This window comes from Arachis duranensis, chromosome 8 (genome assembly GCF_000817695.3).
Source record: "Arachis duranensis cultivar V14167 chromosome 8, aradu.V14167.gnm2.J7QH, whole genome shotgun sequence".
NCBI classification, from domain to species: Eukaryota; Viridiplantae; Streptophyta; class Magnoliopsida; order Fabales; family Fabaceae; genus Arachis; species Arachis duranensis.
Window position 1 is genome coordinate 45,062,083 of NC_029779.3, and position 24,154 is coordinate 45,086,236.

The window sequence follows — 24,154 nt, forward strand, 5'->3', positions numbered from 1 at the left end:
GTATTTATTTATTTTGGTTCTAAAAATATTTCAAACTAGATACTTTAGCTTTTAACTAACTAAAATTAATTAACTTGTTAGTCTTTAATATTTAACTCTGTAGGTCATATTAATTTTTGGTCCACTTTATTCGTCAACTCCTCACACAACTGTCTTAGGTAGTTGTCGTATCAGATATTAAATGCCACACGTTTGATCCTTCAAAATATTATTGTCAGATAAATTAGCTAGTCCTCAAAATTATTTATTATAAGATAAATCAATCTCAAAAAATATTTATTATTAGAAAAATTATGCTATCACAAATATAAAAAAAATTTAAATTAGAATATCTACTTTTTGCTTATCAGAGATAAAATTTGACCATTCAATAGCACAATCACCTAAGTTATTTTTTAAAATAGCTCCGAAAACTTTTTTCAGCTTTTCTTAGTCTCACTATTTACTATAACATAGACAATCACATAGAAGTAATTAAGACAAAGTATAAAATTAAGAGGGAGAGTGAGACTAATGCTAAAGAGGTTGGACAATATAATATTAATGGAGTTTCACCAAAAAGTGATGAAGGAACACAGGGAGCCGTCACTAAAATTGGAGCACTGGGAATAGTAGTTGAGACCGGAACACAGGAAGACCTCATGATAGTTAGCTACTAGTAACATGGAGCATGTTGGGGCTAGAACTGTAGGACTTCAACCTTAAATTCCTATAACAACCAACAAAGCAGAAAATTCACAAAATGAATGTCTATGGCTAATTTATTGCATTTGGAATAGTGTAAGAGAATGCTTCCAAATCAAAACTTATAATCCAAATCACACTTGTACAAGAGAGTTTTAATCTAGTCTAATTTATTAGAATTGGGTAACAGTCCAGTTGGAGAAGAGGCTTGATATGAGCCCAAGTACCAATCATGACCCATAGAGAAAACTATAGATGATGAAGGGGTGATTGGACCGAGAAAGTCAAGTCCAGAGCAGAAAAACAAAAGAAAAAGGAAGTAACCAGTTTGGATGAAGGACTACAAAGCGTAAAGGAATGCACAGAAGGAGAATAATGCTGGAGAACCTAGTGGATAGAGTCATATACAGCACGAAATGGAGTCATAAAAAACATATAGAAAATATCATATATCCTTGAGGAGTCTCTCTTATTCAAAAAGAGAATTATTATCTTATCTTCATCGTCCATGTAATTCTCACATATTTTTGTTAATTATTTTTATTTGAGGTTATTGCCTGTTATTGTGATTCTCTGTGTTAATTGTTGATTCTAAAATTATTTTATTGGTTCGTTGCCAAGGAGTACCAAGTGGAGTACCAATTGGTGCTTTTGTTGAGAGGTCATGACGGCGGAAGGAACTCACCTAAATCGGTTGGAGGAACTCACTTTCTCTAACAAAAACAAAGTTGAGATGTTGAGTCGGAGGCTTGTTAAGGCTAATGAGCGCATTGTAGAGACATAATACCAACTTACCACCATCGAAAACATTCAGCCAAGGGAGGAATCAATGATTGATTCTGGTTCAGGATCACCAAGCCCTCATGGGGATTGGCCACGCAAGTTGAAGGTGGCCAACTTACCTATGTTTGATGGACAGGGGGTAGAAGACTGGATCTTCAGAGCTCATGAGTATCTTAAAACTTTTGACATTTTCGTTGAGCAGAGAATCTGTGTACTTTCCTTCCATTTTGTCGGAGCCGCGTATGGATGGTACCGTTGAAGAGTCAACAATAACAGATTTTTCTTGACGCCCTAAATTCTTATTTTGCTAAAAACGTCTTCTCTAATCACCGCATTGCCCTAGAAGAATTTGTGGAAGAATACCAATGTTAGTTTGAAGAGCTCAACAACCAATTAACCATTTGACTGGACTGAGTGAGGAGTGGATCATAGCCCTCTTCATTGCTAGACTTCAAGAGCATTTGAAGTATGAATTGTTACTGACCTAATACAGTTCATATATACATCCAAGTTGTATCTATTGCTAAAATGTATGAACAGAAATGGTAATTAATATTATATTATTATTATATTATATAAAAGGTCCATAGAAGTATATTAATTTATTAGAATAGTATCAAATGGAAATTAATATTAAATCACTATGACTCAAAAAAAAAAAAATATTAAACCTGAAGAGCCAATACATGTGATCTTATTTCCCAACAAAGAAATAAAGCATTCCAACATTAACTAAATATAAATACTAATACGGTGGGAGGATGATAATAATAATAATAAAAGTCAACCAAATTTAACTAGAGATTTTGCACTTATGTTCACACTAAGTGTATCAACTACATTTTTCAATCATCATAAATTTATACTTATAAAGATTATGGTATATTGAAAAACGTTAAAACATGGGTAAAAAACCATAATAAGCTAACTGACTCCAAAAATTACGTAAATAAGCCAAAGCAAAAATCGTTTCAGCAATAAGTCAGATCGGATTTTTATATAATTCGAACTAGGTTAGTTCAAACTGTAATTGTGAGTAAATCGAACTAGGAGAGTTCGAATTAGTTGTTTTGGGTTGGTAATAAATTGAACCAGCTTGGTTCGAATTAAGAATGAATGTAATTCGAACCAGGTTGGTTCGAATTATAGAGAGAGACGCTTCTGGTGTAATTCGAACCGGGCTGGTTCGAATTACACAAATCATAGTTCGAACCAGACCAGTTCGAATTAGTTTGAGACTGAGCTGTATATATATGGTTCCAAACGTGAGTTAGTCTCATTAGAGGGAGTAAGATGGCTAGTGAGGAGAGTTTTGTGGTTTTGGTGCACCACAGAGGATCTGTTAATAGAAAAACTCGTTCCGGAGTAAAGTTCACAGATAAGAATCATCTATGTATTATCGTAACTTCTACGACGAGTTATGATGACTTTGTTAGCGCTGTACTAATGAAGCTCGGTCTGGAAGGTGCGAAGCGGGTAAAGAAGTTTTTCTATCGCATTCCAGTCACGGTGCTACAGAATACCGTGAAGTATGATTGCTTCACGATTAATAATGATGTGGACTTGCAAGTAATGTTTCTTTGTCGGTGGCAGTTTCCGGAGGTGAGGACACCAGAGTTGTTGGCACGGCTGGTTGATGTGGTATCCAGCTCCGGCGGTTCGAACCGGAATACAAACACTATAGCGAATCCAGCAGGTTCTAGTTCCCGGCCTGCCGTTGCTTCCTCCTCCGTCTCTGTGTACGAACCAGTGGTCCAACCTGTCGCCTCCCCGTCTTTTGCTGTTGACCTCAATGGCACCGAAGGCGACGAGGTAGTGGAAAGGGAAAATTTGCCGAACGCTTTAGTGGGAGTTGCGCCTGTTGGCGTTGGAGACGGTTTTTTGGGTGATGAAGAGGAGGATGACGTCGAGCCGGATATGATTGACGATGACAGCATGATCAGGCCACCTCCACTCACGCTGGCTCCGCTGTGTCCCCACAACCATCCTCCTCTCAACCCTACGCCTGTCCGGCACGTCCTCAGGACGATCCATGTCAGGAACTCGCCCCGGACCCCGCTGTGAGGCCTCAACTGGAATCAGAACTGCTCTAGGATCCCCAACTGCGTCTCCGGAGACAAGAACCTCTTCCCATGCTGACTCCACCAATCAAGGAACGCATGCGACGGTCCGGGGTCGGCAACAACGTCGAACCTCAGCACACAGTCCTGACGAGAGTCCCAAAGGAGATGCCACTTCTGCAAAGTAGACGGGAACCATCGATCGCCGCCTCTCCCGTCCTTGGACATCAGAAAGTCAATGTTCAGGGCGGGATGCGGAGGGGGCTGTACCCCTCCAAACTGCGGAAGAACACGATCTATCTGATGCCACTCTATGACAGCAAAGTAGATCAGCGCGGTCACAGAGCGCCACAACGCCATATGCCGAGGCTCCAAAACCTCTGGATGCACAACCTGAAGTACGTCGGGGCTACTGTACGGCATCCATATAAACTGCAAAAGGAACTCACCCTTGTCAGGGCAACTGTAGGACACAACTAGAAAAGCTTGATTATAAAAGGACACTTGTTAACTAGCATACTCACCTCCCTGTCCTGTAACCGGTCTATCCTGAGCCTCCACATCTGCACTCTAGGACCCTTCTCGCTCCCGGAAGGGTTGTAACCTGACTATCTGCACCATACACATGTGTTACATCTACTGAAATATGTGTTCAGATTATGCAATAGAATATTAATGAATACGCAGTTATGTATATCAACTCCTCATATCCTGCAGGCCTAAACCGAGGAAAGTGCCAAAAGATCCAAGACTGAAGTAGCTGAAGCGGGCCCGCTAACTTGACGACATGTCTGTTCGCCACTCGGCACATGCACTGGTACAACCAAGCCAGTGCGGCAGAACCCCAGCTGTAGGTACCCAGCTCCTCCAGCCTCGCTACGTACGGAAGCCATCTGATGTGAATCCGGTTCCCTGACTTGTCCGCAAATAGTAGCGTGCCCAACAACATCATGATATACGCACGGGCATATCGGCGCACAGTGTCATCATCTGCATCCTCAGGGCACTCACCGAAAGTCTCCTGAAACCAGCTGCAGTTCACTGCGTACTTCTGAACCTGACTGGGAGGAGGTATAACTCCGAGCAACTCCTGGAACCAGACCCAGGATGGACGGCCACCCTCGATGTATATATGAAACTCTGACAAGCACCCGCTCACGTAACGGCCGTCCACTAGCAAACCCAGCTGGTATGCCACGTCCTGGAGTGTGATCGTGCACTCTCCGAACGGCATATGGAAGGTGTGCGTCTCGGGACGCCATCGCTCCACGAATGCACTGACAAGGGCTTCGTCTAGCCGGAACCATCGGTCGTTCAGCCTTGTAAGATGGTATAGACCTGCCATCTGCAAGTACGGAACGTATCTGTCATCAAGTCGCATGCCCTGCTGCCGCCGCATGCTCCTAATGCATCGCTGGGGCTGTGCACAAAATGAACCGCATAGTTAGAACCAGCATAAAAACCAACCACAACCGTAAGCAGCACGATAAATCATCAACAAACCATTCTGCTAAATAAAACCACATACCCTAAACCACTAACATAAACCGCTTGCATAAACCACTCGCAAAAACCGCTAACATAAACCACCAACATAAACCACCAACATAAACCACCAACAGAAACCACTAACTTAAACCACTAACATAAACCACTAACATAAACCACAAACCTAAACCACTAGCATAAACCACTAACTTAAACCGCTAACTTAAACCACTAACATAAACCACCAACATAAACCACCAACATAAACCACCAACAGAAACCACTAACTTAAACCACTAACATAAACCACTAACATAAACCACTACCCTAAACCACAAACAGAAACCACTAACTTAAACCACTAACATAAACCACTAACATAAACCACCATCTAACCCACATGCAAAACCACTAAGGCACAAATACCGCTAGAATCAAAAATAGTTCCGTACTAACCTCCTCGTTGATGACCCCGGCTATATGAGCGACTCCGTCCAAGCGATATAACCGTGTCGGATCGTCCCCCATGAGCAGAGTATTCCGTTCAAGTCTTCCTCGGAGAGAATCTGGGTCGTTTTCTCTGAGATTTTGTGGGGTAGGGGGGAGGAATAACAGTTCGAATGAGGGTGATTTGAACTCCTTATATAGCCGAATCACCCCTAATTCGAACCACCTTGGTTCGAATTATGAAGGAGCACGCCAAGTGTAATTCGAACCAGGTTGGTTCAAATTACATGGTTTGGTTTCGAATGAATAATTCGAGCTAGACCAGTTCGAATTACGTGCATGATGAGTTCGAACCACCTTGGTTCGAATTACGTTCAAACTTTCTCTCCCCTAATTTGAACCACTCTGGTTCGATTTACTAAGGTTTGTAGTTCGAACCACCTTGGTTCGAATTACATAAAGATAATGTTTGGCTTATTGCTGAAACAATTTTCGGTTTGGCGTATTTACGTTTCACACTTTTTGTCTTGGCTTATTATGGTTTTTTACCCTTAAAACATAACAATGAACATAGTTAAAACGTATTATAAAAAATTTAACGATTAAGTTTATTTTAATAAACATATAATTGCTTCTTACAAAATAAATGATGTTAAATTACTTTATCTATTTTGTACTTCGCTTGAAATTTAATTTAGAATTATAAAAGATTAAATTTAATAAAAGAGTATGAAATTATGTGTTCAAGTCTTTACGTAGGGGTGTTCAAATCCAAACTGATCCAAATTAAATCACTTATCCAATCTAATTCAAATCGAAAACCGATTAAAATCGCACTAATTCGGATTTAATTGGATTCTATTTTTTACAAACTGCTGGATCGGATCGGATTTTGGATCTATTTTTCATGACCGATCCAATCCAATCCAAACCACACAATATACTATAATATTATTATTTTATTATTATATTTACAATTATACTTATAACATGTTCAATTTGTTATACATTTTTATATTATTCAGTATTATTATTATTTAATAAATATTTTATGTTCAAAATATGTTGGCTTTTAAAAATATTGTTGAGACTTGTTATGTTATTGTTGATTATTTAAATTTGATGTTAAGACTTGTTATATATATTTAATTCTTTTAATTTATAAAATCACAATTCCAATCCAATCCAAATCGCTTGAAATTGGATCCGATCTAATCGAATTTTTTTAAAAAGTCATCCAATCCAAACCGCACTGCAAACAAAATTAGTATTCGGATCAGATGAGTTTTTACCGATCCAAACCGCACTGCGAACACCCCTACTTTACGGGCCTATATGGACTAGTAAAAAAAATAATTAAAAAATTATATGTTTATATTGTAGATTTAGTTTACATGTGTCTTTAGACCATATAATAAATTTATTGTTCATGCATTGATCTATAATTTAGTCGGATCCAAAATAAATAAAACTCAATCTACATACATCATACAGAACGACACCTATCCGACTTAAGCTCATGGAGGTCGGCTATAACGGCATAAATGTGACCCTACTTATCTAAATAAGTAACTAACTCCTATTATCTTTCATATTCATCTAGAAAGGAGATTTTAACAAATTTTCTACTAAAAAAAGTAACCAACCCATTATCAAATGTGGGACTACTTAAAAAGTAGTTATTGACTCTACATCTACAGTTATAAATACTCTTACATTCTCAAATATATTTCGAACCTGTTTAAACCTTTGCTAATTTAAGCATCAGAGTTATTTGTAGGAACCACTCCCACCTTCTTATGATAAATTCGGACTGCGACACCTCACAATTCTAAAAAAGAGGTCGAAAATTGCTCTAAAAGAGTTTGAACCTCACATTGAGACTCAAATCCTATTTCTTAGTATATTAAAAAATGTTAAAAATTATCGATTAACATAGTTGGGGTGTATCATTCAAAATTTTAAATTAAAAATTTTATTATTCAAAATTTTAAATTAAGTGAACGGATTAATTGAGTGAATTAAACAAGTCAATTTATTTAAATCCGCTTTATTCATGGACCATAATTTTTTAGTTCAAAGCCATAATTTTTCTGCTTCGAAGTTGAAAAGTGCTGAACTCATTTGAAATTTGTCTATCATAAATGCATATTAATATTAATTTTTTACACAAGTCTCTTAAAATAATTGTATTGCTGTTGTGATTAATTTATTTTGTTGGTTCAAACAACTTAATAAATCTTTTTTCAATATTTTACATTAATTTAAATGTTACAATTTAATATACGCTTCATATTCTGACTCTAATAAATTTAAAATTTATATTATTATGATAAAAAATTATAATATAACATAATTGATAGCATCACTTATTATGATCCAAAAATAAGTGATGTCTAACAGCGTTTTGATTTAACATTTAAGTCATGAAACTCAGTCACAATATTTTAATAATAAAATAACGGTCCAGCCCATTCATGATAAGCTCGCTCACAATATTTTAATAATATTCCACCAGCTTAGCTTTATTGTGGAAGCTGATAAACCATATTTTAATAAACCAGCTCTGACAAGCTGCTAAAAAAGATGATTAAACTGTTCCCCAACTACCAGCATAGATTCACATGTCACCTTCATATCTAACTTAAAAAAAAATATCTATATGCCTGTATGTATACATTTATACGCTATAATTGCCCATAAAACAATATATGTTCAAAAAAGTTGAGCCAACATCATGTGGGGAGGAGAAAATGAAATACTACTATATATCTTATCGTTTTTGTTTCACACTTATACATTGAAACGAAAACATGGGTTTTTTCTTCTTGGTTTCATGCATGAAATATTGAAATGAAAACATGTTAGAAGCATATTCTAGCTGTGCCATATAGAACTTGCCAAAATGCCATGCATATATATGTATGACTTTTTATTAATCACCGATTGTAATTATCATTAATCATGTATTGCCCCCGTCCCTTTTTTATCGTTATATTCTTTTCTTAAATTTTTATATGAAAACATGGGTTTTTTCTTCTTGGTTTCACCCATGAAATATTGAAATGAAGACATGTTAGAAGCATATTCTATTTCTAGCTATGTGCCATATAGAACTTGACAATGCTATGCATATATATGTATGACATTTTATTAATCACCCATTGTCATTATCATTAATAATGTATTTGCCCCATCCCTTCTTTATCGTTATGTTTTTTTTCTAAATTTTTTATATGAAAAAAATAAATTAATTTTTTATAATTTATTTTAATTTATCATAAAATAAAATATAAAAACACTAAATGGATATTCTATTTATTAAGAGTTTATTACTAGCCAATAAATTACTACACACACAAAATGAGATTCTAACTCTTAATAGTTAACAGCTGTTTAAACACAAGAGTGAGATGATCACTCGACAAACTCAAATTGATTAAAACAAATACTAATTATTTTTAATATTTTAATATTTAAAATTCTGAGAATTTAATATTAATTATAACTTTTTAAAATATTTATAATAATAATTATTATATATATTTTATTTAATTTTTTTTTTTAAAAAGTCGGCGAGTATATATCCGTTTTCCTCTCTGTACCACAGATTTTTCGAATATATATGATGAGTAGGCATGATAGAAATTATAATACAGAATCCAATATTGATCAGGAAATAAAGGATGTGTAGTACTAACACTTCAATACTTGATTGCTTCAACCCGGATGCAAAATTCAACATGATTGATCGAAACACTGCAAATTATCATCCTAGTATTTGGAAGGATTATTTCCTTCAATATGCTTCACAATCCATGGTATATATCTCTCTCTCTATATTGTTGCTTATACATGCATGCAAATGCAATAATAATCAACTGATATATCTTTTATATATATGGATATAATGCAGGAATTTGATGATGAAACGAAGGCACAAATTCAAAAACTGAAGAAACAAGTTGTCAAAATGCTTATTGATGCCTCAAAACCCATTGAAGAAATAGTTGACTTGATTGATTTAATATGTCATTTGGGCATTCGATATCACTTTGAAAGCGAGATTGATGAAGTGCTGCAACAAATTCACAACAATTATACCAAAAATGAAGAAATAATAATTGTTGATGATAACCTTCGCTTACTTGCTTTGCTTTTTAGGTTATTAAGGCAACAAGGATATCACGTTTCACCAAGTATACACCTTATTCCTATTCTTTTTAGGTTATTTTTATATTTTGGCTTAAAATAATCTTAGTTTAATTTTTATATAATATAATACATAATATTAGGTTATTTTCATTTTAGTCATTATTAAAGTTTTTGCTTTTTGATTTTGTCTCTGTCCTTTCTTCTTCTTTTTTTCTTTTTTGGTTATTTATGCTTAGCAATATTAAAACATTAGCTTTCTTTCATTATAAATAAGGTCAAAGGAACCAATGAAAAAAGTCATCTTCAACTAATAAATTAAATAATTATTGGACCACAAGAAAATAAATCCACCCACTCATATTTGTTTAAATTAGTTTTTCATCCTCTTTACAGGGGTATTCATGGATAGATCGTATCCACAAATCTACAGTAAATATTTGCATCTGATCCAAAAATTATGGATACGATCTGATCCGCATCCTTTACGGATCGCATCGCGGATATCTGCTCTACATTTGCATATTTGATCCGCGAATCTGCAGATCCGCACAATAATAATTAAAAATAAATATATATATGTTTGATATTATATTTACTTGTTTGTATATTTTAGTTAGTAATTATTATTCATATATTATATTATTTTATTTTTGTTATTTAAAAAAAGTTTAATTAAAAATATTTTAGGAATAAATAAGTTTAAAAGTATGAAAGAAATATTTTTATTAAATTTTTTACATAGAAATATAATTAAAAAGAAAAGGCTCAATTATGCAGGTATATCGGATACCCGACCCGACCCGATCCGCACATTTGCAAATCGGATCAGATCCGACACTAAAAAATGCGGATATCATATCCGATGAAAATTATGCGGATCGAATTAAATTTTCAATCATATTCGATTCGATTCATGTACACCCCTATTTTTTTTACTCATTATTTCTTCTTTCTACCAAAATTACAATTTTACCAACTACCATCACTCCGATGATTATTAATTTTAGTTCTAAATTTTAAATCTTAAATTTTAAACCCTAATTTTTAAATATTATATTCTAAATCCAAAATGCTATAAGTTAAATTTATTTTATTTTCTTTCATTTTTAATTTTTTTATTTAAAATTTTAGATGTTTTTTGTTATTTTTAGTTTTATATGTTTTTTCTTAATGTTCATTTCCTTCGGATTATTAGTTGATTTTTAAATTAGTCGGCTAAATTAATGTTGACTTTCTAGATTTTTTTTGAGTGAATACCTCATCCGGCTCCTGACAATTATCTCGAAAAGACAACGAGGTTCCTAAAAAAAAAAAACACTCAATCCGATTCCTGATAATTTTTTTTGGGATTGATTAGCCCCTGTGCCAAAAAAATTTATTTTTTTGGCACAGGAGCCTCGTTGTCCTTTCGAGGTAATTGTCAGGGGTCGGGTTGAGTTTTTTTTTTTTTTTTTTTTGGTGCAGGTGAATGCACTTTGACTTTGTATTAGAATGTAAAGGCTATAAAGGAAAGTAGAATTAAAAACAATATCTAGATGTGTTCAACAAATACAAGGATGAGAATGGAAACTTTAGTGAACAACTTGTGAAGGATGTGGAGGGATTGCTAGAATTGTATGAAGCATCTCATCTTAGAATTCATGGAGAAGAAATATTAGATGAAGCTTATGTATTCACTTCCACTCAACTTAAATCCATTGCCACCCAATTGAAGCCTTCTCTTGCAGCACAAGTCAACTATAGTTTAAGGCAATCTTTACACCGAGGTTTGCCAAGATTGGAGGCACGGCGTTTTATTTCAATATATGAAGAAGATCCAACCCATAATCACACACTACTCACTCTTGCAAAATTAGATTTTAATTTCCTACAAAACTTGCATCGAAAAGAAGTTGGCAACATTACCAAGTAAGCTCTTTAATTTAATAACAAAACCATCCTACTGGGTTAAATAAGTTCTCCCATCAAAATAGTCATCTTGGTTAAATGTTTTATACTGTTCTACAAAAGTTCAAAAATCAAAATGTTTAGTTTAGATATATATGAGTGTTAGTTTATTTTATTTTTGTTAATTGTTTATAGTATAAGTTAATTGCTTATATATTTTATAAAAATGTTTAGGAGACAATAGAAAATAAGTTTGAAGTGATCTCATTTTATATTTTTTTATTCTTTAATTATCAATGAAATAATCAAGTAATAATAGATATAATAATTGTGTAATTATAGATGTTACATGTATAAAATTATAGATGTTGGATTAAATAAGATAATTTTGAGTTGTTGTCTTCTTAATGTTGCTGAAAGTAAACTTATTTATTTAACTAACCACACCATAATTATAACTTTGCTATATTGTTTTCCAAGAATGTTCATGTTCTTGTGTTTATTTTTGTCCTTTAATTTTAGGTGGTGGAGGGAGCTTGATGTTGCTGCAAATTTTCCATATGCTCGAGATAGAATTGTGGAATGTTGTAACTGGAGTATGGCGGTTTATTTTGAGCCCCAATATTCTCAAGCTAGAAAAATACTGACAAAACTGATCGCTCTTGTGTCAATTATTGATGATACATACGATGCGTATGGAACTATAGATGAACTAAAACTTTTCACTGAAGCAATTGAAAGGTTAGTAAGAAATAAACTATTGTTACGGCCCAGCCCAAGGTTCACACGGGTCAACCCGACCCAAGCTCTACCCGACCCGGACGCCCGCATTCCAACCGACCCGGACACGCGTCCTGTACGACCCCCACACGGCTGCAGGGCAGCGCCCTTGGGATCATGGGCCTAACCTCACACGGGGCCCACCACTGACATGTATATAAGGGGAAGAATGGCTCTTCCCCCGAGGTACGTCACATATTCCAGCCCTATTATCTACTCGCCTGCACATTACTGACTCAAGCATCGGAGTGTCTTTGCAGGTAGCACCCCCCCCACGTCCATTCTCCAGCACAAGTGCTCGCTAGCTCGGTAAACTCACAACCAGTGCGACCTAGGCTCAGACATCCTCACCTACCCATCTTGACATCTTCCGTCCACCCGATCCGTTCGGAACCCGACGAACGAACATTGGCGCCGTCTGTGGGGACTTTCTTTGCCTGAATGGAAGTCGCGCCAGGTCCCGGCGACCGAGCTCGAGCAGCCGGAGCAGAAGGGGCAGCCTCCGTCGCCTCGCAAAGGGGAGGCCGGAGATCCCCCCGACGACACACGACAACCCGACCATTCGGAGGAACGGGCGGCGATAGCGCCATAATAATGCAGGAGCTACGCCACAGAGTGCAGAACCTAGAACGACAGCTAGCCGACCGGGAGAGGGATGGATGGTCTACCGATCCAAGCTACACCCCGTCCCCCGGGGGCGAGGAAGAAGAGAGCTCTCACCGAAGCCGCTCACGGCGCATATCTGCATCCCGGACGGAAGCAGAGGGCACGCAAGAGGAGTCACCCATTCCGAGAAGACGAAATGACACAGTCATCTACTCTCGTGGCAGACAATCTCGACGAACGGCAAGAGGACGTGAGGACGGAGAAGGGAAATCCGAGAGAACACGACAACCTGTGATAATGGGTGTCACGCCGTTCCACCGATCTATCCTCGAGGTCCGGTTGCCGAAACACTTCGACAAACCAACGGACATGAGGTATGACGGAACCCAAGACCCTCTAGAACATCTCACGGCCTTCGAGGCTAGGATGAACCTGGAGGGAGTAGGCGACGAGGTAAGGTGCCGCGCCTTCCCGGTAACCTTAGCAGGACCAGCGATCAGATGGTTTAATGGCCTCCCTCAAGGTTCCATCTATAGCTTCTCAGACATCAGCCGCGCGTTTCTGGCTCAATTTACAACGCGAATAGCAAAGGCCAAGCATCCTATCAACCTCCTCGGGGTAACCCAGAGACAAGGAGAGCCGACCAGGAGGTACTTAGATCGGTTCAACGACGAATGCTTGGAAATCGACGGCTTGACCGACTCGGTGGCCAGTCTCTGCCTGACGAACGGCCTCCTCAACGAGAACTTCCGGAAACACCTTACCACGAAGCCGGTTTGGACGATGCATGAAATCCAAACGGTGGCCAAAGAGTACATAAACGACGAGGAAGTCAGCCGAGTCGTGGCAGCCAATAAGCGGCAGTCCGGTTACGGTCAGACTCGGCAGTCCGGTGGCGACGGGGAGAGAGCAAAAGAAAAGGTTAGGGAGGAGGCATCGAACAAAGCTCCTAGGCCGTTCCCTCGAGTCGGGAAGTTCACTAACTACACTCCACTCACCCTCCCCATTGTAGAAGTCTATCAACAAATAGCTGAGAAGGGAATTCTTCCGAAGCCCCGACCACTCAAGGACCGCACAGGTGGAAACAAGAACCTTTATTGTGACTACCATAAGGGATATGGCCACCAAACACAGGACTGCTTCGACCTAAAGGATGCATTAGAACAGGCGATAAGGGAAGGAAAGCTAGCAGCGTTCTCCCATCTCATCAGGGAGCCGAGAAGGCGTTATCGCGATCAGGATGAGGAAGGCAAGACACGCTCGACCAAACGGCGACAGGAGCCCGAAGACAGAGACCACGGCCTCACTGTGATAAACGTGGTAACGGCAAAAAACACTGCACCAAAGTCCCGGTCGGCACACAAGAAAGACGCCAAGGTTCTGGCGATCTCATCCACACCAGTGCACAGCACCAAAAAACCCCCATCCATTTCTTTCGGCCCAGAAGACCAATGGTTCGGCGATGCCCCGGAAAACCCTCCCATGGTCATAACGGCCAGAGTGGGAACCGACCTCGTCAAACGGATCCTTGTCGACACAGGAGCTGATTCAAACATCATGTTTCGCAACGTGTTCGACGCACTGGGGCTAAAGGATGCCGACTTGACGACCCACCAACACGGGGTCATCGGGTTAGGCGACCACTTCATCAAACCAGACGGAGTTATTTCCCTACCGATCTCGGTAGGACAAATGCAAGGCCGAAGATCGGCGATGGCCGAATTCGTAATCCTTCGAGACTCCACAGCCTACAACATCATCTTGGGAAGAAAAACAATCAACGATTTTGAAGCCATAATCAACACCAGGTTGTTAGTTATGAAGTTTGTCACCGATGATGGATCCATAGGGACCATAAGAGGAGACCTCGAGACGGCGGTCGCTTGTGACAACGCCAGCCTTTCCCTCAGAAAGAAGTCCAAGGAAGCATCTGGCGCATTTCGAGCCGACCTTGATGCCAGAGTAGAGGACAAGCCGAGGCCGGAACCAGAAGGGGACCTGGAGAAATTTAGCATCGGGGACGAAGGGGAAAAGTTCACATTCGTTAACAAGAACCTCCCACATGACCTGAAGGAGCCTTTAATTGAAATGATAAGGGCGAACAGAGACCTGTTCGCATGGACGCCAGCTGACATGCCGGGCATAGATCCACAAATCATCTCACATCACCTAGCCGTCAAGCCGGAAGCACGCCCAGTGGCTCAACGAAGGAGAAAGATGTCGGCAGAAAGAGCAGAGGAGGTAGCCAAGCAAACGGCCGGCCTCCTAGAAGCAGGCTTCATACGGGAAGTGGACTACTCGACGTGGCTGTCAAATGTGGTATTGGTGAAAAAACACAATGGCAGGTGGAGAATGTGCGTGGACTACTCTGACCTTAACAAAGCATGCCCCAAAGATTGGTTCTCCCTCCCCAACATAGATGCACTCGTCGACGCTGCGGCGGGGTACCGGTATTTGAGTTTCATGGATGCCTACTCTGGTTACAATCAGATACCGATGCACCGACCAGACGAGGACAAAACGGCGTTCATAACGCCAGGAGGAACATTCTGCTATAAGGTAATGCCATTTGGCTTGAAAAATGCAGGGGCAACGTATCAAAGGCTGATGAACAGGATATTCCACAACCTCATAGGGAAAACGGTCGAAGTTTACGTGGACGACATCCTGGCAAAGACAACACGACCTGACGACCTCCTAAACGACCTGGCAAGCGTATTTGCGTCCCTCCGTCAACATGGCATGAGGCTGAACCCCCTCAAGTGCGCCTTCGCCATGGAAGCCGGCAAGTTCCTGGGATTCATGATAACTCAAAGAGGGGTAGAAGCTAACCCGGAGAAGTGCCAGGCAATACTTCAGATGAAGAGCCCGGGATGTATCAAGGATGTCCAGAGGTTGGCAGGAAGGTTGACATCACTTTCTCGGTTTCTCGGAGCCTCGGCGGCAAAGGCCCTGCCGTTTTTTAACCTCATGAAGAAAGGGATGGCGTTCGAATGGACACCAGCGTGCGAAGAAGCCTTTCGACACTTCAAGGAAATCCTGGCGGCACCCCCCGTTCTCGGGAAGCCGAGGGACGGGGAACCACTATACCTGTATCTCGCCATAACAAGCGAAGCCCTGGCCGCAGTGCTAGTACGGGAGGACGGGAAAACCCAACAGCCAGTCTACTTCATAAGCAGGGCTCTGCAAGGAGCAGAATTAAGATATAGCAAGTTGGAAAAGCTAGCCCTAGCGCTCCTAACTTCCTCGAGAAGGTTGAAGCAGTACTTCCAGAGTCACCAAGTGGTCGTCAGGACAGACCAAGGGATTCGGCAAGTTCTCCAAAAACCCGACCTGGCGGGAAGAATGATGACTTGGTCCATCGAACTCTCTCAATATGACATACGATACGAGCCCCGGCAAGCCATCAAGGCGCAGGCCATGGCGGATTTTTTGGTTGAAGTAACAGGAGGTCCAGGCGAAGACATAGGCACACGGTGGAAGCTCCATGTGGACGGAGCCTCCAACCAGACCTACGGAGGAGCCGGGATCATCCTAGAAAGTCCAAACGGGGTCGTATACGAACAGTCGGTCAGATTCGAGTTTCCCATCTCGAACAATCAAGTAGAATATGAAGCCCTCATTGGAGGCTTGACCCTAGCAACAGAGGTCGGCGCAAAAAGGCTGGAAGTATGCAGCGATTCCCAAGTCGTCACTTCCTAAGTAAACGGCAGCTACCAAGCCAAGGACCCCTTGTTGCAGAAGTACTTGGAAAAGGTCAAAAGCTTGAGCCAAAAGTTCGACGAGGTCACGGTCCAGCATGTACCCAGGGAAAGGAACACACGAGCAGACCTTCTATCAAAATTAGCCAGCACGAAGCCAGGGGAGGGAAACCGGTCTCTCATCCAAGGCATGACAAGGGAACCTGCAATTACACTACACATAACAACCCTAAGTTCTTCATGGCTAGACCCCATCACCAACTACCTAGAACACGGCCAAGTCCCTGGTGACGAAAAGGATGCGTTGAAATTAAGGAGAGAAGCGGCCAAATACGCTGTCATCCAAGGACAGCTGTTCAGAAAGGGGCTCAGCCAACCCCTACTGAAGTGCCTACACCCCGACCAAACGGACTACGTCCTCAAGGAAGTCCACGAGGGCTGCTGTGGGCACCACATCGGAGGAAAAGCCCTAGCAAGGAAGTTGATCCGAGCTGGGTACTACTGGCCGTCGATGATGGCAGATTCCAAAGAGTTTGTCAAAAAATGCATAAAGTGCCAACAGAACGCCAACTTTGCCAAGGCACCGGCAAACGAGTTGAGCTTGCTGACGACTTCCCGGCCGTTCGCTCAGTGGGGAATCGACCTCTTAGGGCCCTTCCCTGTCGGCCCTGGGCAGGTCAAATATCTCATAGTGGCAATTGATTACTATACCAAATGGATAGAAGCCGAACCATTGGCTAGCATATCCTCAGCCAATTGTAGAAAATTCATGTGGAGGCAGGTGATAACACGGTTCGGGATACCAGAAGCCGTCATCTCGGACAACGGCACACAATTTGCTACAAGAAGTTCACGGAATTTCTCATTGGACAACAAAAAGGGTGCTTGGGCCGACGAGCTGGCATCGGTCCTCTGGTCTTATCGAACAACCGAGCAATCCTCCACCAAGGAAACCCCTTTCCGACTAACATACGGGGTGGATGCAGTAATACCCGTGGAGATCGGTGAACCGAGCCCGCGATTGCTTTTGAAAGGAGTAGAGGAAACTGTAGAAAAGGACCTGATAGATGAAGCCCGGGAAATGGCCCATTTGACGGAAACAGCGCTAAAACAAAGAATAGCTCTGCGCTATAACACCAAAGTGCTCAAGAGGGACTTTGAGCCTGACGACCTCGTTCTGAGACGGAACGATATCGGCCTGCCGACCCCCGGAGAAGGCAAGCTAGCGGCAAACTGGGAAGGCCCTTACAGAGTAAAGAAGGTGATGGGAAAAGGAGCCTTTAAGTTAGAAAGGCTCGATGGCAAGGAGGTCCCGAGAACATGGAATGCGGACAACCTAAGAAGATTCTACTCCTAGGAGAAGGCCCGACTAACCGACCAGGCCAGCTAAGTGGTCATCTCGCAAATTTATCTTTTGAAACTTCTCATAGCGACTTATCTGTCCTTTACACAGTTACCGAATAACATATACTTGTGCAAATTTTCTCTCCTATTTTGTCACTTAATTTTCCAGATAAACCACCGCGTCCAACGACGGCGTACGTCCCTGGGACTGATCACCCCGGGAACCCGTCAATCACAATCATAACGACAACGCAAAAGGCCATGAGCCATTAATATAAGCGAAGACGATAAACCAAAAAACGGTTAAAAGAAACGGCAACACGAGCAAACGATAAAACGGTCGTTGATAAAAAGCCAACATAAAACGGCTAAACACCAAAAGCGTTAAATTGTTCGCAAGCCAAAAACGGCTAAAACTAAAATAGTTTACAAGTCATAACAAAGCGGCTGCACAAAAAGCTGTAAACACAAATTCACTTCTTAGGGACGTCGACGACCTTGCCATCAAGAATAACCTTGCGGACCCCGATTGCCGACGTGTCGAACTCAGGAGCAACAATTTTAATTTGAGCTTTGAGGGCTTCCTCAGTGCCCAAGATCGCAGCCTTGCCCTGCTTAACGACATCTTTATACTTCGCCTTCCACGTCGCCAGCTCGGCCTCCGCAGCCTGTTTCTCTTTTTCAATCTCGGCCACACGCTTTTGCGCCGCACCGACCTGCTTCTCCAAAGCCATTTCACGCTCCGCCAAACGTTCAACCGTCGCGACCGACTCTTTCTGTTTCTTCTCAGCAGCTGTTGCCTTCTGTTCGGCGGTGGTAGCTTTCTGCTCGGCAGCGGTGGCTTTCTTCTCGGCAGCATCCAGTTTTTCTGAAGATTGAGTCAATTGCTCCCGGAGAGTTTCAACTTCACTTTTTAGTTCGTTATTTGCTTTCCCAGCAGTCTCCAACCTTCGGCGGAGGGACTCCATCCCGGTTAGCTCAAACTCGGCCTTCCGGGCTATCACGGCACCACGCAAAAGGGTACGATACATCCACCTCGCCTGCGCGGCAAGGGAAGACTCATGGAAGTACTCCTCGGTACCGGGGATCAGCTGGGAATCTATGAAGTCGCCTGCATCAAAGTTCCTCTCCATAATAGTAAGGGCTCCCTCAGAGCTAGACGACGCCGTGGAAGTTTTCTTTCTTTTTCTTGGGTTGGGGACCTCTTCCACCTCAACGTCCGGGCCAAGAACAGAACCATCAGTTCCTACCACCTCGTGGACAGGGGAGGCATGGACGACCTTACCGCTCTCGACCGCGGCACCTTGAGTCGAGGTACCAATCCCGTCGGTCGCAGCCTTCTGCTCGGGAACGTCTTTAGCCTCCGGAGCATCGGGTCCCTCGGTGGCCGGTTGCTCGTCACTCTCCTCATCGTCGCCACCACCAAGAAAAGTTTGGAACAAGTCGGGAAGACCCGTCACCGAAGCAGACATATCCACTGCAGGAAAACAAGGAAGGTCGGTTAGTCGTCACATAATATCAACAAGAAGGAAAAAGACAAAGGGAAAAGTAAAAAGCTTCTCACAAATATAGTTACGGCCGGACTCCCGGTCACCCATAAGGAGATGGGGATTTACCGGGTTCTTCCCAAAAACTGCGTTTAGCACCTCGGCAATTTGCTGATCTACTGCCGACATGTTTTTATAAACTACCTTAATAAAACTATTGGCTCCTGCCCCGAAGCTCCAATAAGTCGGGATGAGCCGAACCCCCTCCAGAGATAACCAAAAGGGGTGACGACCTTTGGCCGGGCGGACCTTAAAATACTTGTCCTTAAACCCATGGTAAGAATCTTCGAACAAGCCGAAAATCTTCCGACCCTGAGCAGCCCGGAAGGACATGAACCCTTTCCTATGTTTCCCCTCCTTGGAAGGGTTTGTGAGGGTGAAGAAAAAGAGGAAGACATCTACGGACACCGGCAGATCGAGATACTCACAAACCATCTCAAAACAGCGGATCGAAGCCCAACTGTTCGGATGCAACTGCGACGGTGACACAGAGATTCGGTTTAAAAGCGCCATTTGAAAGGCTGAAAACGGAATGCGAACTCCGACTTGAGTGAACATGGCCTTGTAGAACCAAATCCAGTCGGCGACCTGGCTGGGTCGGAAGTTGATTTCATACAAACGCTCGTGAGGAGCCGGGACGAAAACGTCGTAATTGGCCTCCTCGTCGGTCCCGCCACACAGATACCCGACTTGTCGGAACTCGGTGAGCTCCTCTTCGCCCATTTGATTGGGTGACTCCCTTATATCAGAGACAACCCAAGCATATTGGTCATACGCCGCGGGGTTAACGGATGCCCGGGAGACCGTGCGAGCCATACCTACATGGGGGTACCATCCAGTTAGTCTAAGAGATCGGTTGCTCAAGCCAAACACACACACCACCCTCACGACTTCCCGACTAAGGCCAAACAAGACTAAATGGCTAAAAAAGCGAGAGAAAGCCTACCCTGGAATGGTACTTTTCCCCCCTAACACGTCTACTCGTGACTAAAAAGCTACACAGTAACATCAAAAACAACCAAATAACAAGCATACAGAAATAATGCATAAAGGGAGATTGATTTGATAATTACCTAAATTGATGGAAAGGAGATGGAGTTGCAAGTCTGGGAAAGTGCAGGATAGATGAACGAAGGTACCACAACAATGCTCTGAAATATTGCAACAGGGAAGAAGAAGAAGAGAAATGGAAAGTGTGAAAAGAGAAAGAAGCACAAAACCGACTGTTTAAAAACTGCCCCCCCCCAAAGCGCGAAAACACCTGGGGGCAGAATAGTCTTTTCAGACGGGGTTTTTCCACCCCATTATGAGCATTCAATGCTCGGCACGAGAAACGGAGCGACGAAACGGTTGCCTACGCAAACCAAGGGGCACGCGCGTTGGGAGCGCATCCTCCCCACGAGCGGCCGACCAGACGACATGTGAAACTACACGCCATTGGTAGCTCCCACGACCACCATTGGCGCGTGGGGGCACTGTTACGGCCCAGCCCAAGGTCCACACGGGTCAACCCGACCCAAGCTCTACCCGACCCGGACGCCCGCATTCCAACCGACCCGGACACGCGTCCTGTACGACCCCCACACGGCTGCAGGGCAGCGCCCTTGGGATCATGGGCCTAACCTCACACGGGGCCCACCACTGACATGTATATAAGGGGAAGAATGGCTCTTCCCCCGAGGTACGTCACATATTCCAGCCCTATTATCTACTCGCCTGCACATTACTGACTCAAGCGTCGGAGTGTCTTTGCAGGTAGCACCCCCCCCACGTCCATTCTCCAGCACAAGTGCTCGCTAGCTCGGTAAACTCACAACCAGTGCGACCTAGGCTCAGACATCCTCACCTACCCATCTTGACATCTTCCGTCCACCCGATCCGTTCGGAACCCGACGAACGAACAACTATTTATGAATTAATATCATGTAACTTTTTTGACATTTTATTTTTTACTAGTATTAACATTCATAAGAGGGAAAAAAAAGACAAAGTGAGGAGAATGGGACACATAAATAAATAAATAATTCTTTCTGCTGGAATTATACTGGAATTTTTTATTTAAATAAATTAAATAAAAATAATAATTACTGAATTCAATAATTTTAAAAGTTATTACTGAAATCCGTCAAAAATTTTTTATCTCGTTTACAGTACGTATCTCGTTTACAGTGTAAACGAGAATAAGATACGTAGACGTGACATCAGTATATCTCGTTTACACTCAGCAGCTATAAAAGTATGTATAATTTTTGGCATTCTCCATATTCATTTCATATATTCTCCTGTCTCGTTTTTCCCACAAAAAGAAGGCAACAATGGCCAGTAATAGCGTATAGATAGTTATGTGTGTTTATCCCAATTGTCGTATGAGAAATGGCGACAATAGGGTGATATTTGAGTGTGAGAATCTGATTCTGTTGCGCACGTAGCGTGTGAGTTCGTTGTCTGAGTTGAAGAGTTTGCTATTGAGCAACCTTGGTGGCACAGAAACGAAGGAGGTCGGAAGGGTGGGGTATAGGTTGCTGGCACCCTTGGGTAATGGAGTTTTCCGGTTTCAACTATTTTGGCTTCTAGGCGACGAGCATGTGCGACTCATGTTCGGCATCCATGGGAGAATTATGGCGAAACAAGTGATGGAGCTTTCTACCGATGATGGAGATGTTATGGTGGTCGTTCTGTACACTCGACCTATGTACAGGACGATCAACCTCTAGCACCACTACTCATTCATGTCGCCATTCTAATGGAGGACATGGAGGTAGGTGAGGAAGACTCTAACGAAGAGTACGTTGCCGATAGTATCGATAATGATTCTTCTGAAGGGAGTGATGACGAGGAGTTTGTACCAAAGATGCCCACCGAGACAGCTGTGCGCTATGTTCTGCCTTGCCCCAACCCAATTCCGGCGCTATCAGATGTACCAAGTCACTATAATACATTGGATCTGGACGCCATGCATGAGAGAACATTGTTTTCCAACATGGAAGAGGAGGATTACAACTTAAACAGTGGGGTAGAGTTTCGGGTCGGCCACAGATTCAAATGCCGAGATGCAGTAGTGATGCAAGGTGTGAAGAACTACAATATTCTCAGGAGTGCTGAGTTCCAAGTGATCGAATTGGACCGATTAAAGTACCATGTGCAATGCTGTCAAGCTGCAAATGGCTATCCTGGAGTCTCCGTGTTCCCCTTCGACAGAACCTCGGATACTGGTGAGTTCAAGTTTAATTGAGGCGTACTTACTCATTTATGGTTGCCATATATTAAGTAGTTTTGAATCATGACGCCTAAACATGACTCTCTTATTTCGTCAGGGAGGTCCGTAGGGTTGGTGGAGCGCACATTTGTTTAGTACCTACCATGTCCCAAGACCATTGACAGTTGGATAAGAGTTTCATCTGCAAGGTCATCTTGCCGTTGATACAGTCCAACCCCTCCGTCAGCATCCCTATCCTACAAGGTGCGGTCCGACAGAGCTATCACTTTAAACCCTCCTACAGAACGGTTTGGATGGCAAACCAGAAGGCAATTGCTTAAATCTACGGGAATTGGGAGGAGTCATACAACAAGGTGCCAAAACTAATTCAGGCGCTGCAGTGTTGTTTCCCGGGGACTATTTGTGAGCTACAGGCCATATCGTACTATGATGGGCACCTTCTAGTCCACGATTGTTGCATGTTCAACCATTGCAAGCCGTTTGTTTCTGTCAAAGGCACACATCTGTATGGCAGACATGACGGGGTGTTGCTTATTGAGGTAGCACAAGACGGCAACAACAATATCCTACCTATTATTTTTGTCATTGTGGAGTTCGAGAGTACCGAGTCATGGTCATTCTTCCTTACTAATCTGAGACTCTATGTCACCCCACAAAAAGGTCTACTGGTTATCTCCGACAGATCGCAGGCAATCAAGGCTACACTCAGTGCCGATGAGAGTAGTTGGCATCCTCCTAGAGCGTTCCACGCTTACTGTATCCGACACATGGCTGCTAACTTCATGACTCGTTTTAAGTCAGTCGAGGACAAGAGATACCTTATAAATGCCACTTACAGTCCAAGCAACACTAGGTACGAGTGGTACACGCCCCGTATGACGCTCCAGATGCAGGAGATATCTATGGCATCCACGCGGAGGTATACGCGGGAGAAGATGGATGCTGATACTGTCTGACACCCTGCTCCCTCCCAGTCCGGAATGACTCTGCTAGGCGTTGCATCGAGGCCGAGTCAGCAGTGTGAAGTTGGAAGGCGTCATCGAGGAATATGTCATCAACCATCTGCTCCTCCTGATGGCTGCTAGATGGCCCTGCATCATGCCAGTCGGGCGGTGATATGCCTCAGTTGGCTTGATGCTGCGACCCTCCTGAACCGAATGGAGGACGCAGTGCATGGGCTGGTGGAGCAGGAGGAGGTGGAGGAGGAGATATATCCTCCCTCTCGATGGGAGGTCTCCATGGTCCTCACGTTGGTCGTACTCCACCTCCTTGTCGGACTCTACATCCAGCCGTGCCCGACGAGGCCTAACCCTCTCCCTTTTAACCACTTGCCTGGTCTGTTATCTCTAGCACCCTTGTCCCTCCGAGCAGGTCACCGGGTATCCATCCTAACCTTCCTCGCACACCTATGCCGATTTGGCATGCCTCGAGGAAGGTGGAGATCGTCCCTCGGCT

At 42.5% G+C, this 24,154-nt stretch overlaps 2 protein-coding genes across 2 annotated transcripts in view; one reads left to right on the forward strand and one right to left on the reverse strand.

Moving 5' to 3' along the window:
• Nucleotides 1–3,545: 3,545 nt before the first annotated feature.
• LOC107463129 (serine/threonine-protein phosphatase 7 long form homolog) lies at nt 3,546–5,543 on the reverse strand. The gene is made up of 3 exons (XM_052253426.1): nt 5,472–5,543; nt 4,211–4,947; nt 3,546–3,990 (listed from the first exon to the last, which is right to left on the reverse strand). The coding sequence occupies exons 1-3, from the start codon at nt 5,541–5,543 to the stop codon at nt 3,546–3,548; spliced, it is 1,254 nt and encodes a 417-aa protein (XP_052109386.1).
• Nucleotides 5,544–9,131: 3,588 nt separating this feature from the next.
• Nucleotides 9,132–24,154, forward strand: part of LOC107463290 (probable terpene synthase 2) — a 38,885-nt gene continuing 23,862 nt past the window's right edge. The window contains exons 1-4 of the mRNA XM_016082067.3: nt 9,132–9,283; nt 9,379–9,661; nt 11,153–11,525; nt 12,027–12,245. Coding sequence (XP_015937553.2) covers nt 9,149–9,283; nt 9,379–9,661; nt 11,153–11,525; nt 12,027–12,245 — 1,010 coding nt within the window. The 5' untranslated portion in view covers nt 9,132–9,148. The remainder of the gene's footprint in view (nt 9,284–9,378; nt 9,662–11,152; nt 11,526–12,026; nt 12,246–24,154) is intronic.